A 17890-nucleotide genomic window follows, 5' to 3' on the forward strand; every position below is an offset into this window, starting at 1 on the left:
TTTCAAACTTCACTTTTGATAAATGATCAGGTTATCTCCTTTCTTCCACCCTAGAAAAGATGAAGTATTAGAAATAAAGATATATACTTTTGTGCCTTTATTCATAGCACAATAAATATTCATCATTGAGCCTTACTATGTAACAATGAAGTTGTGAACATCAGGGTACAAGGACCCAAGATGTAAAGATATCTCATTGTAAAGAATAAACACGTAGCAGGCAAGGAGTGAACCCTCCATTCTGGGAATAACACCAGGGGTTGAGGTATGTGTGGTAGGCACAATCATAGTTATCCTTCATGGGATACTTTCCGAATGAATGTACCAATCACTGACACCCACCATAACTATTGCCCGAGAACTTCATTGGTTCACACCACAAATAACAAACAAAGAAAAAGATCATGTTCATCACGACTTCTCTAGTCACTTGTGTACATCCTTGAGTAGCATAGTAACATGATTTATTACCAATTGATAAAAAGATAAAGACCAACTAGGACAAAATCCGGTAGCCATACTTATCTGTGTCTTCATTTGATTGCCTAATGTGATGGCTGATAATGTCTGGTTTCAGAAATAATCACTTGATAAAGATAGTTGATACAATTGATAAGACAACTTGATTGCAGATGTTTGACAATATAGTTTTATCCTTTCCAAACTTCGTGTGAATTGTTTGTTGGATATCTCCTAGGGTGTTTGATTCTTGCGAGACATTTTATTGCAAGTTTTTGATGTTCATATATAATATATTATATAATTTATATAATATATGATATATTATATATTATATTATACATGTAATAATATATAATATATAATACATAATATATTATTTAATAAATAATACATAATATATTATATAATATATAATATTGCATATAATATATAATATATAATATTGCATATATTATATAATATATAATATATATTATATAATATTAAATTTCAATAATATCAGATATCCAATATGCTTTGGCTTTTGCCATGGCTGGATGTATTGACATCCAAGTCAAACAAAAAGCCAACACAAATTTTTAACATTTTCGGGCAAGTGGAGAAAGCAATTTTTTTTCATATCACCACTTTTTGACCCTTCATGATCTTGCATAGACCTGTGAATTAGAAATTAATGAAAGAGTTGTTACAAGGTGTGTGCCATTGGTCTCCTTGTGCTGTGCAGTGCAACGCTCGGGTTTGTGACATGTCTTAACTGCCTCCTATGGATTCTATAAGTCTAGTGGTTGTATCGAGCATTAACAGGTCGATCTTTTGGTGCAACGACAACCACACTTCTAACAAGTTTTATCAGAGCCTGGGTCACAAGTTGAAACCCCTTCGCTTGCGTTGGGGGGGATTGTTGCAAGGTGTGTGCCCTTGGTCTCTTTGTGTTGTGCAACAAAATGCTTGGGTTTGTGATATGGATTAACTGCTTCCTATGGATTTTATAAGTCTAGTGGTTGTATCGAGCATTAACAAGTCGACCTTTTGGTGCAACGACAACAATACTCCTAACAAGAGTACATAGATGATTTCTATAAGATGATCATAAGAAGTGGGGTATGGATAGTTGGATCTGATAGCAATGAGGCATGATTTCTATTTCAGCTATGATGATTATTTTTCCATAATTATTGATGCATAATTGTCACCATTGGATTGAGTGTTTGTGTTTTAAGATATCAATTTGAGGAATTATGCTTGTATGTGATAATTCTAGTGTGGCATTCTCTTTGGATTTTTTCATCTTCGTGCATTGAAATGATAGAGGATGTTCTTTAATTGTATAATATCTAACATGTCTCTTTTTCTCTTCAACCACATGTATGCTTTAAACTACTCACTTGTTTTTCCTTTCACTCATTTTTGACTAATTAACTTCAAGGCATGACATAAATGTTTCAATTTACATAGAAAATAGGTAATATCAATTTCACATTTGGATTATGTGGCAATCCTTTCCCTTGTTAGATCCATCGTATACTAATCATATAAACTCAAATATTATTTATGATTTGCATAGAGCATGGAAAGAAATAATTCCTATTTGTTCCACCATTTCCCTACTTGACTTACAATTTCAACATTCTAATTAGGATTGATCACGTTTCTATCTCTCAATGTGTAATTTCAATATGGAAACTATCCTCCTGCCTTTCTTGATTTTGTGTTCCCCTTATTATTAGCTACTAAATGAGAGGTGGAATCTTTGTACACAGTGAAGCTATTTTTAACATGTGAAAAGAGACTAAGCTCATCTATGTTTATTTCATAGTGCAATTACCACTAGGTTGTCACATGTAGTGGATATCAAATGTATCAAAATATAACATATATTATTTTGTTTCAATTTTAAAATTAATTTCAGGATATGTCTCATGGACTTTAATAAAATATCTAATGCCAAATAGCTATGTCTCTCTTTAAATTTTGTCTATAAATTTAATCCATATATTTAGTATGCTTTGAGAAAATTGAATGAGATTGTTTTAATGTTTGTGTTTAACTTATTTCTTCTTATAATTCATTTGTATTATTACATATAATTTGGGTCTTTTATCATGAAGTATAACTTGATACGGGCTTATCAGTGTCCTTATATTTAATTAAATACCTTGTGGTACTTGATAAATGCTATTCACAATCAAAATCTTTGTTCTATAGATATACTCTAGTCGGAAAACAACATCTACGAGTGAATGAACCTCCCCTCCCACAAAATTTAAACCTCTAGCTATAAAAGAATGAATAATTAATTTTTGACGATTTAATTGTTGAATGGTAGATCACATTTATGCTCCATTAAGCATCCATGTATAGTAGTTATCCAAATATTAATATTTAATTTTGATACTTTATCTCAAATTAGAAAGCAATACACATTTTTTAAAACCTCTTATAGGAAAATTTTTATAATTCATATATTTAGTGTCACATTTGAACATTTGTTTTCACAAAACATGTCGCTTACCAAACACACCCTTCACAACAAATCATAAGGTACCAAAACTCATTTTTCTATGCACCACTATATATAAGTAAAATACATGCATTTAAAAAATAAATGAAGGAACTCTCGCATATCATAGCAAAGAAGTTGAATGGACTAATGCATGTGTCACCATTGAGTGAGTGTGCTAAGAATGAGAAAGTATCTATTAGGTCATTAATAATCATCCTTAATAAAAAAGACTACAACCATAAACTACCACACATGGTTGAAGACAACTCATAACCTTGCCAAGATTTACTAAGAAAATATAAAATTTTCTTATCAATCTAGATAGGCCTCTATCATGAATCTAACAACTAGCAAAAACACCATAATAGTTGATTTTTCTAAAAAGATTACAATCAATGATGAATTCCAAGGTGAAAATTCTACTTATACACTTGGATGTCATTAACAAATCTTGAAGGCATTTCTATACACATTGGTTCATGTTGGAAATGTGAGGTTTTGATGAATAGAAGAAACAATAAATTGAGTACAGGTAGAAGGAGAAAAAAAAACCAACGTTTTCAAATCTTTAATTGATAGATAAAAGCATAACAAGGATTGAACTTTCATTAAATATTAAAAAAGTAATTAAGAGTGTGTTAGAGGGTGTTTTGTGGTAGAGGGCGTTTCGGTGATGCCAAACAATGGACAATAGGATACCCAAGACACTTTCTTAATGTTTTCACCTAGGCTTCACATATTAACCTCGCTCAGCTCACCTAGGCTTCACATATTAACCTCGCTCAATTCAACTCTGCTCCAAGTTGGGATCTTATGAATTTATAGATGACGTAAGTTCTAAATTTCTTTACTCTATTGGGGGAAGTATAAGTATCCTATGTGGAACCTTGTCTAGGTCATGGGGAATTCTTTTTCTAGATTTGATAGTTATTTTTCTAGGCACATGGATTTTAAAATATTTTGAAGGTTGCCATCACTGCACTATTCCCTTGTCATCAAAATTATCAAGAAAATAAATGATGAGTATAAACACATTTGAATGCAAAAGAATTTTGTATTGCTAAAGTCTTATTATGTTCTATTTGAATTGCTAGGAATCTTTGTCCAAGATTCCTTATATTGCATACTTGTGGACAATGTTTGTTGATTTTATTTTGTTTGGATGAGACAATATTGCCAGTAATTCAATAGTAGATTTTTTTGATTGATTACACTAAATCAACAAGTCTTTGAGGTGGTGCAATTGTAGCATGTCATAGACGTGAATGACAAGGTGTGCCCACTCACTACTAATGAAGTATCAATGCTACTGTTGTGTGTTGTTTTTAAGATTTAGTATTTTACCACACTTTATATATTATAGAGTCCTTCTTACTACTAACATTTTAAATGAAGGTTAATGTAGTATTATTTATAATCATTTATATAATCATATATTCAAAATATATAATATATATCCATCTCAATACTCAAAAAATAAATCGCACAAATTTAAATTAAATATTATAAATATCCTAAAAACTATTAATTTGTTTAAATTAGATATTGATCACTTGTTCCTAATTAAAGAAACCTCAAGTATCAATTAATTAATTTAACTTTATTTAAATTAATGAAAAAATCAAAATAGCTGTTGAGAGGAGAGTGAGAGCCACATTTCAAATTAAGATTGTTTTTAAATTTGAAATTCAGTTACAGACATTCTTTTAAAATTGCATTATTTAATTTATTTAAATTTGTTTAAATTAATGAAAATTTCAAAATAGCCGTTGAGAGGAGAGTGAGAGCAGCATTTCAAATTAAGATTGTGTTTAAATTTGAAATTCCGTTAGAGATATCATCTCTATTCCATGCCTGATGTGTAGAGTTTTGTCCTCTCTTTTTTGTGATTGTCAAATGTTTTGTTCTTTTTCTCTGTTCATTTTTTTTTCAGGTGTTTGTTTTGTTTGGTGGTGTACAGCGTGCACGCTGGTTTTTCTGTTCATCTTATTCCTAGGTGTTTGTTTTGTTTGGTGGTGTTCAGTGTTTTTTCAAATTTTTTGTTTGTTTTAGTGTTACATTTTTGTGGCACAACAGAGGAAGAGACAGAACAGAGAAAGAGGCAGAGGCAGAGCAACCAAGGGCAATTTCTTCTTCTTTCAGGTATGTAGAACCTAATACTGCAATTCAATTTCATCAATTCAAATCAAATTATCTGCAGTCACGACTTGCGCAATGCTATTAAATTAGGTTTACATATTTTCTCCCTCACGATGCTACTAAATTAGGTTTCGTCCTTTTAAGGGAATTAGCTTTCTTGAATTCCTCCTTTTATTTTGCTCCAGAGGGTAGTAATAGCACAGGCCAGGCCGAGAGGAGCCGTCTAGTAGGGCGTGGTCGTGCCCTAACAGCTTATTACTTATTTTTTGTTTACATACAACCCTATTTCTAGGGTAGGGTAGCAGTAAGAATTCAGGGTTTCATCTCCGTGTTGGCCTCTCTGAGAGTTTCTTTATTTATCAGGGTAAAATTGAGGATACTGATGGTGACGGTGCCAATGGGGGCAAGCTTCCTGAAAATGGTGAAGAGAAAAAGCCTAAATAGAAGAAGTCTAAGTAGCCAAAGGTCCCTGTCTGAAGCAGCAACGAAAATTGATCATGGAAATCTTGTTGATTTTCTTACAAAAGTCAGGTAATGCATGCAATCTCTGCAGATTTGGATTGTTCTTTTGACACATTCATGTTTTATTGGTTGATCAGTAAAGCCATTTTCTCTGTTATTCACTTGAAATTCTTAATCTTAATGAAATTTTAATTCTCATTTTTCTTTATATTTCTATGACATGGGCTCTTTTAGCGTTCAATTTTATTTTCAGGCATTATACGTTTTCTTATTTCTTTTTCATTTGCATGGTTTAATGTCACTAGATCTCTGGCCATTTTACTTATTGCATCATAGATGAAGCGTTAGGCCTTATTTTGTTATATAATTTTAGTAAATTTGTCTATATTATGGCCTAGGGTTTTGATTTTTTTGGCATGTTCTGTAAAAGGTTTCTAGTACAAAGGAACTTTTACGGTTCTTGACTGCACATCTATGCATCATTTCTTGTTAGCGATAATTCTGATGTCGCCAAACAGGGGATCTTTGTCCAGGCAATTAAAGGGATTTGCGGATTATTTTGCAAGTGCATTTGTTGCTGGTAACCCTACGCAGTTTCCTATCAATAAAATACTAGTTGATTTGATTTGTTCTGGAATATGAATTATTCTACCGTGGCCAAGCTTGCAGAAGTAAGTTTACTAGTTGATTTGTGTTGTTCTGGAATATGAATTATTCTCTGGTTGTGCGCTTATTATAGGCTCAAGATATGTTACCGTTTTTAAAGCACTTATTTATCATTTTGGTTGTTTTTTGTACTTGATTATGTGATATTAAAGATTTTAGGTATAAAAACCTGAAGTAAGTTGAAAGTTTTTACACATTTGGTTTTGCTAAACTTATATTCGGTGAAATTTCTCTTCCATAGTTGACATATGTTTTTTATTGTAATTACATATGGGAATCTGGATGACAATTTTAATTAAACCATCCTTTGATATTTCAATCTATTTCTCTGTTTGTGGTTGACGAAAGCTCTCAGCCATGCTCTTGTATCGTGGAATTATGTCTTCTTTTCAGTAGAGGATTCACATAAACTCTTGAAGGAAGCTAACTGTGTGGTTGTGCCATTTGTTTAGAGTTAGTCTAGAGTTTTCATGTATTAGTCGTTAGGGCTATACAGAAGTACAGTCTCAAGCTTCTTTGGTGACTAGGAGTGTCTATTTTCAGTTTAGCATTTAGCTTGATTTTTAAAATTGAATATGCATCTAATATATAGTTTCCTGGCTTTTCAGACACCTCTTTGTCACATTTCTGAAGCTGTTTATAAGACTAGATGAATCGACAACCATCAGAGGCTCTGAAGGAATTCATGTTGTGGGCTCTAGGTAGTGTCTTGCAAGATGTAGCCACTCAACAGGCAGGCCACAAAGGATCAAGAAAACACAACCAGTTGTAGTTAAAGGAGCGGTGAGATTTTGGTTACAATACATGCCGAATTGAAACCATTTCTTTTATGTTTAGTAATTACAAAATTCTGCAGATAGCGATATTTGTGGTCTTAGCAATGCTATTGAGGAAGAGGCTTGACCTCTTGTTGCAACTCTCATCAACAATAAAGACTGAACCACAGTTTCAGGACCAGGACAAAGTGTACACGATTGATTGTTTGGGCCATCAAACAGGTTGGTTTTATTCAAATAGCCCACTTAACCAATGAACCTTGTCGGTGCCCCAATTTGTTGTTCGTTATTCTCATGATTGAAAGTTATTGCTTACACTTGATCACATTCCAAACCCAAGGCCACCGAGGTCTTGGCTCGAGCCTTGTCTACTGCTTGTTTTAAGCTCAAGTCCACGTGCACACACATTGGGAATTTTGTAAGCCCATATTTTGATGATTATTTTAAAAGCCCATATTCTGATGCTTATCTGGGTGGTCTCTCTTTTATGAGCGTGTGTTGTATTTTTAGATCAGTCATGTAATATTCAAGCGTCAATCTCTGGAATTTTTGTAGGTAAAAAATGGAAGCTTGTGAAGCAAGTGGTGAAGGACGTTTTCCAGACATTAGATGTTGGATGTGGCCAAATCAAGGTATGCATTTCATTAATTTTTTCTTTGAATACAAATGAATTGGTAAAAAAAGTAAGATTGATAGGTGTCTGATTATATATTCTCTCTTCTCCCTAAAAAGATCTTATCTGCACATTTATTTTTGGCTCTCCATCACTGTTTATGTATAGTTGTTGCCTGAAAGATTTTCATTCAGAAATTTAAGCAACAATTGTATTATTGTTTTGAAATGCGCATTGTAGGCGCACAGAGAGTTCAGAAATTTAAGCAACATTCCGTGCCTTCTGTCAAGAGAAAAAGAATGGGTAGACCCTTTCTCCTTTGGATTTTCAAGTGCTCCCAATGGAAATGATTTCTGAAGCGGTTTATATCGAATATTTCATAGAATTTCTCTTGGGTATAATCTGTTGATTATTTGTTTTTGTTTGTGTTTTCAAAGATAGATTACAAGTTCACAGCATGTTGCAAGCAAAAACATTACAGGTTGCTATTGGAAGAGGTGGGTTGAAGGACATTCTCCCAACAATGGGTGTCAGTTTGATGATGACAAGAAGAGTAGCAAGGGATGTGATTAGATCATTTCTTTAGTAACATTTTGGTCAAGGGTATTGACCTCGTAGCAGTGTAACATGGTCAATGGTATTGACCTAATAGCATTGTAACATGTACTAAAATAATGATTAATAAAAAAAATTATTGGAAGGGGATAAAAATCCCTTCCAAAGACCAAAGGGAATAACCAATGGCCATGGTTATTCCTTAAGGTCGAGTGTTTGTCTCGTAGCTTAAAGAATGGTCGGTAACCCAAGGCCATTCTTTAAGATCTATTTCTCATTTTCTTTACATTTTTTACTAATCTTGATTAATTTTTAATTTTTATTTAAAAATTTATTAATTTTTATTTCAACATTAAAGTTAGAAAACACAAATTTGAAAATTATGAATCACAACACAAATCCCCCTTCATAGTTCCTTTTGAAATTATAATTTACTCACTTTATGAATGGAGTTCACACTACATAACCATCCATCCACATAAGCATTTCACCATAATCATCACATTTAAAGTTATGTAAATAACTATATTATAAATAAAATACAATGGATGTGTTTTGTTGTTTTTTGTGGTGTTGTGTTGTGACATTGTGTTGTGTTGTTCCGTGTGATGTTGTGTTGTGTTGTGTTGTATGGTATTATTAAAAATTATTAATTTTGATCTCAACATTAAAGTTAGAAAACACAAATTTAAAAATTATGAATCACAATACAAATCCCCAATCACAACACAAATTTGATAATTACAAATTGCCCTTTTAAAAATAAAATTTACTCACTTTATGAATGAAGTTCACACTACATAACCATCCACATAAGCATGTCACCATAATTATAAAATGCATATTTTGACTTGACACTTATGTGTCTATGTGCTCATCACCAAAGGTATTGCCCTATTCAATCATCACATTTAAACATTATTTTCATAACTAATTGCTTTTAGAGATTTTAATAATTTGTAATTTTTATTAATGCATCACAACAAATCATAAAATATGATTGCTCGATAGTTATAATCATCACATTCAAAGTTATGTAAATAATTTCCATTATAAATAAAATACAATGTATGTGTTTTGTTGTTTTTTGTGGTGTTGTGTTGTGACATTATGTTGTGTTGTTTTGTGTGGTGGTGTCTTGTCTTGTGGTTGTCTTGTCTTGTGGTTGTCTTAGGTCAATTAGGGGAGGCCATACAAGCTTCCACCTTCACGTGGTTGGCCTTGTTAGTAGAGAATGTTTGAATACATATTCTTGAAGCTAAGAGAAGCTTATTTGTAAATATTTAAGGAAGTTCATTCTATGTTGAAATTCTCCAAGTAAAAAAAACTTGTGATTGCAAAGGTGAAATAAATAATGTTTTATAAACTTGAAACTTATTTTTTTAAATAATGTTTTCCATATGGTAAAATATTGTGTTTCTTTAAATTGTTTGGTATTCCTATGGAACTTGTTTTAAACCAAGTATATTAATCTTAACCCCAACCCTAAGCCTAACTATATCTCTAACCCAAACCTTAATTCTAAACATTATTAGGGTTTAGGGTTACCTAACCCTAAACCCAATCTTAACCCTAATTATAATTCTAATCCTAATTCATTTAGGGTTTAAGATTTAGGTTTATGATTATTATTAGGGTTTATGTTTAGGGTTAAGGTTTAGGGTGATGGTTAGGGTTGGGATTTAGGGTTTAGGGTTTAGAGTTTAGGGTAGGATTTTAGGGTTTAGGGTTAGGGTAGAAGTTTAGGGTAGGGTTAGGGTATAAAATTTTAGGGTTTAAGGTTTAGGATTAGGGTTTAGGGGTTAGGGTAGAAGTTTAGGGTAGGGTTGGGGTTTAGATTTTTAGGGTTTAGGGGTTTAGAGTTGAGGGTTAGGGTTTAGGGTTAGGGTTTATGGTTTAGGGTATAGAATTTTAGGGTTTAAGGTTTAGGATTAGGGTTTAGGGTTTTAGGGTTTAGGGTTTAGGGTTAGGGTTTACGTATGGGGTATGGTTTAGGGTTTAGAATTAGGGTTTAGGGTTTAGAGTTTAGGGTAGGGTTAGGGTTTACATATGGGGTATATGGTTTAGGGTTTCAGGTTAGGGTATAGAATTTTAGGGCGCAAGGTTTAGGATTAGGGTTTAGGGTTTAGAGTTGAGGGTTAGGGTTTACATATGGGGTATATGGTTTAGGGTTTCAGGTTAGGGTATAGAATTTTAGGGTTTAAGGTTTAGGATTAGGTTTTTGGGTTCAGAGTTGAGGGCTAGGGTTTACATATGGGGTATATGGTTTAGGGTTTTAGGTTAGGGTATAAAATTTTAGGGTTTAAGGTTTAGGATTAGGGTTACAGTTTATATTTTTAGGGTTTAGGGTTTAAAGTAGGGTTATGGTTTACAACATGGGTTTAGAGATTTAGGGTTATGGTTTAGAGTTTGGGGTAAACCATGATGTAAGGGTAGAATTTTAGGGTAGGGATAGGGTAAGGGTTTCGATTTTTAGGGCTTAGGTGTTTAGAGTTAAGGGTAAGGGTTTAGGGTTAGGGTTTACATATGGGGTATATGGTTTAGGGTTTTAGGTTATAGAGTTTTAGCGTTTAAGGTTTAGGATTAGGGTTAGGGTTTATATTTTTAGGGTTTAGAGTTTTAGGGTTGAGGGTGTTAGTTTAGGGTTAGGGTTAGGGTTTAGGATTTAGAGTAGGGCTAGGGTTTACAACATGGGTTTAGAGTTTTAGGGTTATGGTTTAGAGTTTGGGGTAAATCATGATGTAAACCCTAAACCTCCCCTAACCCCAACTGTAAACAGTAAATCCTGACCCTAAAACTATAAACCCTAAAACTCTAAATCATGTTGAGGGTTAGGGTTGGGTTTAGAGTTACAGTTATAGATTATAGTTTAGGGTTTAGAGTTTAGAGTTTAGAGTTTTAGGGTGCGGGTTTAGTGTTTAGAGTCATGATTAGGGAAGGTTTAGGGTTTGCATCATGGTTTACCCCAAACTCTAAACCCTAACCCTAAATTATAAATAACCTAAACCCTAAACCCTAACCCTAACCCTCAACATGGTTTAGAGTTTTAGGGTTAGGGTTTAGGGTTATAGTTTTAGGTTTAGGGTTTAGTGTTTATAGTTAGAGTTTACATCATGGTTTACCCCAAACTCAAAAACCTAACCATAAAACTCTAAAACCATGTTGTAACCCTAACCCTAACCCTAAACTAACACCCTCAACCCTAAAACTCTTAACCCTAAAATAAACACCTTAAACCCTAAAACTCTAAACCCTAGAATAAACGCTAACCCTAATCCTAAACCTTAAACCCTAAAACTCTAAACCCTAGAATAAACCCTAACCCTAATCCTAAACCTTAAACCCTAAAACTCTAAACCCTAGAATAAACCCTAACCCTAATCCTAAACCTTAAACCCTAAAACTCTATACCTTAACCCTAAACCCTAAACATAAAAGTAAACTGACCCTAAACCCTAAACCCTAACCCTACCCTAAACCCTAAAACTTTGAACCTTAAACCCTCAACCCTAAGCTTAAACCCTACCCTAAACTCTAAACCCTAAACCATAAAGCTCTAAACCCTAAATCCCAACACTAACCCTCACCCTAAAACCCTAACTCTAAAACCTAAACTTTAAGTCTAACCTTAAACCCTAAATCCTAACCCTAAACCCTAATAATAATCATTATTTAGAAATATATGTTTCAAGTTTATAAAATATTATTTATTTCACTTTTGCAATCACAATTTTTTTTACTTAGAGAATTTCAACATACAATGAACTACCTTAAATTTATAAAATATTTACAAATAATCTTCTCTTAGCTTCAAGAATATTTATTCAAACATTCTCTACTAACAAGGCCAACCACGTGAAGGTGGAAGCTTGCATGGCCTCCCCTAATTGACCTAAGACAACCACAAGACAAGAGAACACCACACAACACCACAAAAAACAACAAAACACATACATTGTATTTTATTTATAATAGAAATTATTTACATAACTTTGAATGTGATAATTATAACTATCGAGTGGTCATATTTTATGATTTATTGTGATGCATTAATAAAAATTACAAATTATTAAAAGCTCTAAAAGCAATTAGTTATGCAAATAATGTTTAAATGTGATGATTGAGTAGGGCAATGCTTTTAGTGATGAGCACATAGACACATATGTGACAAGTCAAAATATATATTTTATAATTATGGTGACATGCTTATGTGGATGGTTATGTAGTGTGAACTTTATAAAGTGGCTAAATTTTATTTTTAAAAGGGCAATTTATAATTATCAAATTTATGTTGTGATTGGGGATTTGTGTTGTGATTCATAATTTTCAAATTTGTGTTTTCTAACTTTAATGTTGAGATCAAAATTAATAATTTTTTAATAATACCATACAACGCAACACAACATCACATGGAACACAACACAAAACCACAAAAAACAACAAATCACATACATTGCATTTTATTTATAATATAGTTATTTACATAACTTGAAATGTGATGATTATGGTGAAATGTTTATGTGGATGGATGGTTATGTAGTGTGAACTCCATTCATAAAGTGAGTAAATTATAATTTCAAAAGGGTAATTTATAATTATCCTTTTTGAACTATGAAGGGGGATTTGTATTGTGATTCATAATTTTCAAATTTGTGTTTTCTAACTTTAATGCTGAAATCAAAACTAATAAATTTTTAAATAAAAATTAAAACTTAATCAAGATAACTAAAAAATGTAAATAAAATGAGAAATAGATCTTAAAGAATGGCCTTGGCCTACCGATCATTGTTTAAGCTACGAGACAAACACTCGACCTTAAGGAATAACCATGACCATTGATTATTCCCTTTGGTCTTTGGAAGGGATTTTTATCCCCTTCCAATAATTTTTTTTATTAATCATTATTTTAGTACATGTTACAATGCTATTAGGTCAATACCCTTGACCATGTTACAATTCTATTAGGCCAATACCGTTGATCATGTTACAGTGCTATTAGGTCAATACCCTTGACCAAAATGGTACTAAAGAAATGATCTAATCACATCCCTTACCACTCTTCTTGTCATCAAACTGACACCCATTGTTGGGAGAGTGGCCTTCAACCCACCTCTTCCAAGACCAACCTGTAATATTTTTGCAAGCAACATAATGTGAACTTGTAATCTATCTTTGAAAACAAAAACAAAAATAAATAATCAACAGATTGTACCCAAGAAAAATTCTATGAAATATTCGATATAAAACACTTTAGAAATTATTTCTATTAGGAGCACTTGAAAATCCAAAGGAGAAAGGGTCTACCCATTCTTTTTCTCTCGACAGAAGGCACAAAATATGATGCGTAGGTTCTTAACTCTCTGTGCGCCTACACTGCTCATTTCAAAACAATATTACAATTGTTGCTTAAATTTCAGAATGAAAATATTTTAGGCAACAACTATACATAAACAGTGATGGGCAACCAAAAATAAATGAGCAGATAAGATCATTTTAGGGAGAAGAGAGAATATAAAATCAGACCTATCGATAGTTTTTTTAACAGTTCATTTGTATTCAAAGAAAAAATTAATGAAATGCATACCTTGATTTGGCCACATCCAACATCTAATGTCTGGAAAACGTCCTTCACCACTTGCTTCACAAGCTTCCATTTCACACCTACAAAAATTCCAGAGATTGATGCTTGAATATTGCATGACTGATCTAAAAATACAACACACGCTCATAAAAGAGAGACCACCCAGATAAGGATCCGAATATGGGCTTACATAATTCTCAATGTGTGTGCGTGTCGACTTGAGCTTAAAACAAGTAGCAGACAAGGCTCGACCCCGAACCTCAGGGGCCATGGGTTTGGAATGTGATCAAGTGTAAGCAATAACTTTCAATCATGAACATAACGAACAAAGAATTGAGGCACCGACAAGGTTCATTGGTTAAGTGGCTTATTTGAATTAAACCAACCTGTGTGATGGCCCAAACAATCAATCATGTACACTTTGTCCTGGCCCTGAAACTGTGGTTCAATTTTTATTGTTGATGAGAGTTGCAACAAGAGGTCAGGCCTCTTCCTCAATAGCATTGCTAAGATCACAAATATCGCTATCTGCAGAATTTTGTAATGTTAATCAAATTTATCAATTACTAAAAATAAAAGAAATGGTTTGAATTAGGCATGTATTGTAGCCAAAATCTCACCGCTCCTTTAACTGCAACTAGTTGTGTTTTCTTGATCCTTTGTGGCCTGGCTGATGAGTGGCTACATCTTGCAAGACACTAGACCACAAATATCGCTGTCTTTAGAATTTTGTAATGTTAATCAAACTTATCAATTACTAAAAATAAAATAAATGGTTTGAATTGTATTGTAACCAAAATCTCACCGCTCCTTTAACTACAACTAGTTGTGTTTGCTTGATCCTCTGTGGCCTTCCTGATGAGTGGCTCCATCTTGCAAGACACTACCTAGAGCCCACAACATGAATTCCTTCAGAGCCTCTGATGGCTGTTGATTCATCCAGTCTTACAAACAGCTTCAGAAACTACATATTAGATGCATATTTAATTTTAAAAACCAAGCTAAATGCTAAACTGAAAAATAGACACTCCTAGTCACCAAAGAAGCTTGAGAGTGTACTTTTGTATAACCCTAACGACTAATACATGAAAACTCTAGACTAACTCTAAACAAATGGTACAACCAAACAGTTGGCTTCCTTCAAAAGTTTATGTGAATCCTATACTGAAAATAAGACATAATTCCACGATACAAAAGCATGGCTGAGAGATTTAGTCAACCACAAACACAGAAATAGATTGAAATATCAAAGGATGGTTTAATTAAAATTGTCATCCAGATTCCCATATCCATTTACAAGAAAAAACATATGTCAACTATGGAAGAGCAATTTCACCAAATATAAGTTTAGCAAAACCAAATGTGTAAAAACTTTCAACTTACTTCAGATTTCTGTACCTAAAATCTTAAATATCACATAATCAAGTACAAAAAACAACCAAAATGATAAATAAGCGCTTTAAAAGTGGTAATATATCTTGAGCCTATAATAAGCCCACAACCCGACAACAATCCATATTCCAGAACAACACCAATCAACGAGTAAACTTACTTCTGCAAGCTTGGCCACAGTAGACTCTTTCAGTATTTTATTGTTACGAAACTGGGCAAGGTTAACAGCAACAAATGCACTTGCAAAATAATCCGCAAATCGCTTTAATTGCACATTAGGTGCGTTTCCATATGATTCCTGTAAATTTAAAACGAAAATGAATATTAAAACCATTTTTTTTTATGTATTTTATAATTCTATTGTTGATTTTGTCCTGCAGAAACACTAACAAGTTCACATGGAAATTAAAAATTGCATAATACTTCACAATAGATGATAAAAACATTGCCTGGACAAAGATTCCCCGTTTGGCGACATCAGGATTATTGCTAACAAGCAATGATGCATAAATGTGCAATCAAGAACCGTAAAAGTTCCTTTGTACTAGAAACCCTTTTTACAGAACATGACAAAAATATCAAAACCCTAGGCCATAATATTGACTACTTTACTAAAATTATATAACAAAACAAGGCTTAACGTTTCATCTATGATTGCAATAAGTAAAATGGCCAGAGATCTAGTGACATTAAACCATGCAAATGAAAAAGAAATACGAAAACGTATAATTCCTGAAAATAAAATTGAACGCTAAAAGAGCCCATGTCATAGAAATACAAAGAAAAATGAGGATAAAAATTTCATTTAGCTTTAGAATTTCAAGTGAATAAAAGAGAAAATGGATTTACTGATCAACCAATAAAACATGAATGTGTGAAAATCACAATCCAAAGCTGCAGAGATTTCATGCATTATCTGACTTCTGTAAGAAAATCAACAAGATTTCCATGATCAATTTTCGCTGCTGCTTCAGACAAAGTGACCTTTGGCTTCTTAGGCTTCCTCTGTTTAGGCTTTTTCTCTTCATCATTTTCAGGAAGCTTACCCCCATTGGCACCGTCACCATCACTATCTTCAATTTTACCCTGATAAATAAAGGAACACTCAGAGAGGCCAACACGAAGATGAAACCCTGAATTCTTATTGCTACCCTAGAAATAAGGTTGTATGTAAAAAAAAAAAGAAGTAATAATAATACATATCAGTTGGTAATAAGTTGTCAGGGCACGACCACGCCCTACTAGAAGACTCCTCTCGGCCTGTCCTGTGCAATTACTACCCTCTGGAGAAAAACAAAAGAAGAGGAATCAAAGTAAGCTGATTCCCTTAAAAGGGCAAAACCTAATTTAATAGCATCGTGAGGGAGAAAATATGTAAACAACCTAATTTAATAGCATTGTGCAAGTCGTGACTGCAGATAATTTGATTTGAATTGATGAAATTGAATTGCAGTATTAAGTTCTACATACCTGGAAGAAGAAGAAATTGCCCTCGGTTGCTCTGCCTCTGCCTCTGCCTCTTCCTCTGTTATGTCTCTTCCTCTACTATGCCACAAAAATGTAACACTAAATAAGCAAATTTTTTTTTGAAAAAACACTGAACGCCACCAAACAAAACAAACACTCTGAGAATAAGATGAACAGAAAAACCAGCGTGCACGCTGTACACCACCAAACAAAAGAAACACCCGAAAAAAAAACTGAACAGAGAAAAAGATCAAAACATTTGACAATCACAACAACAGAGAGGACAAAACTCTGGCACATCAGGCATGCAATAGAGATAATAGAACAAAATGAAGGAATCTCTTAACCGAATTTGACATTTAAAAACGATGTCTCTAACGGAATTTCAAATTTAAAAACAATCTTAATTTGAAATGCTGCTCTCACTCTGCTCTCAACGGCTATTTTGAAATTTTCATTAATTTAAACAAATTTAAATAAATTAATTAATACAATTTAAAAACAATGTCTGTAACAGAATTTCAAATTTAAAAACAATCTTAATTCGAAATGCCGCTCTCACTCTCCTCTCAACGACTATTTTGATTTTTTCATTAATTTAAACAAAATTAAATTAATTAATTGATACTTGAGGTTTCTTTAATTAGGAACAAGTGATTGGTATCTAATTTAAACAAATTAATAGTTTTTAGGATACTTATAATATTTAACTTAAATTTGTGCGATGTAATTTTTGTGTATTGAGATGGATATATATATATATATATATTATATATTTTGAATATATGATTATATAAATGATTAAAAATAATTCTACATTAACCTTCATTTAAAATGTTAGTAGTAAGAAGGACAAAAAAAAAATATAAAGTGTGGGAAAATACTAAATCTTAAAAACAACACACAACAGTGGCATTGATACATCATTAGTAGTGAGTGGGTACACCTTGTCATTCACGTCTATGACATGCCACAATTGCACAACCTCAAAGACTTCTTGATTTAGTGTAATCAATCAAAAAAATCTACTATTGAATTATTGTCAATATTACCTCATCCGAACAAAATAAAATCAACATTGTCCACAAGTATGCGATATAAGGAATCTTGGGCAAAGATTCCTAGCAATTTGAACAAATATAACATAATAAGACTTTGGCAATACAAAATCCTTTTGCATTCAAATGTGTTTATGCTCATCATTTCTTTTCTTAATAATTTTGATGACAAGGGAATAGTGCAATGATGGTAACCTTCAAAATATTTTAAAACCC

At 32.7% G+C, this 17890-nt stretch overlaps 1 protein-coding gene and 1 long non-coding RNA gene across 12 annotated transcripts; one reads left to right on the top strand and one right to left on the bottom strand.

The window, feature by feature from the left end:
• The first annotated feature begins 4788 nt into the window (after nt 1-4788).
• On the top strand, nt 4789-8411 carry LOC131064935 (uncharacterized). 5 transcript variants are annotated; one of them, XR_009111334.2, is made up of 8 exons: nt 4791-5107; nt 5468-5635; nt 6085-6237; nt 6841-7015; nt 7089-7230; nt 7564-7640; nt 7862-7924; nt 8059-8399. XR_009111334.2 is itself a non-coding variant. In XM_057999275.2 (7 exons), exons 4-7 carry the CDS (start codon nt 7113-7115, stop codon nt 8192-8194), a joined length of 390 nt encoding a protein of 129 aa, XP_057855258.2. In that variant the 5' UTR covers nt 4789-5107; nt 5468-5635; nt 6841-7015; nt 7111-7112; the 3' UTR covers nt 8195-8411. The 5 variants fall into 5 exon arrangements, 4 of the variants coding, with proteins under 4 accessions (XP_057855258.2, XP_057855257.2, XP_059063577.1 ...); XM_057999275.2 differs by lacking the exon at nt 6085-6237 and having other exon boundaries at nt 4789-5107; nt 7111-7230; nt 8063-8411; XM_057999274.2 differs by lacking the exon at nt 6085-6237 and having other exon boundaries at nt 8063-8402.
• Nucleotides 8412-12957: 4546 nt separating this feature from the next.
• On the bottom strand, nt 12958-17024 carry LOC131064977 (uncharacterized). 7 transcript variants are annotated; one of them, XR_009111351.2, is made up of 10 exons: nt 16620-17018; nt 16349-16432; nt 15999-16235; nt 15310-15447; nt 14563-14712; nt 14378-14455; nt 13948-14285; nt 13761-13837; nt 13481-13549; nt 12958-13302 (listed from the first exon to the last, which is right to left on the bottom strand). It is a non-coding gene; the product is annotated as an uncharacterized LOC131064977 (long non-coding RNA). The 7 variants fall into 7 exon arrangements; XR_009111352.2 differs by having other exon boundaries at nt 16134-16235; nt 16620-17017; XR_009111350.2 differs by having other exon boundaries at nt 14563-14684; nt 15310-16235; nt 16620-17024.
• Between the last annotated feature and the right edge of the window lie 866 nt (nt 17025-17890).

The sequence above is a fragment of the Cryptomeria japonica genome, chromosome 6 (genome assembly GCF_030272615.1).
Source record: "Cryptomeria japonica chromosome 6, Sugi_1.0, whole genome shotgun sequence".
Lineage (NCBI taxonomy): Eukaryota > Viridiplantae > Streptophyta > Pinopsida > Cupressales > Cupressaceae > Cryptomeria > Cryptomeria japonica.

What these genes read in the sequence shown, in the direction of transcription:
- LOC131064935 (XM_057999275.2), top strand. Translation starts at nt 7,113, where the DNA reads ATGCTATTGAGGAAGAGGCTTGACCTCTTGTTGCAACTCTCATCAACA. An exon ending in TTGTTTGGGCCATCAAACAG is followed by an intron (nt 7,231 to 7,563) that starts GTTGGTTTTATT and finishes GAATTTTTGTAG; the next exon opens with GTAAAAAATGGAAGCTTGTG. An exon ending in TGTCAAGAGAAAAAGAATGG is followed by an intron (nt 7,925 to 8,062) that starts GTAGACCCTTTC and finishes TTTCAAAGATAG; the next exon opens with ATTACAAGTTCACAGCATGT.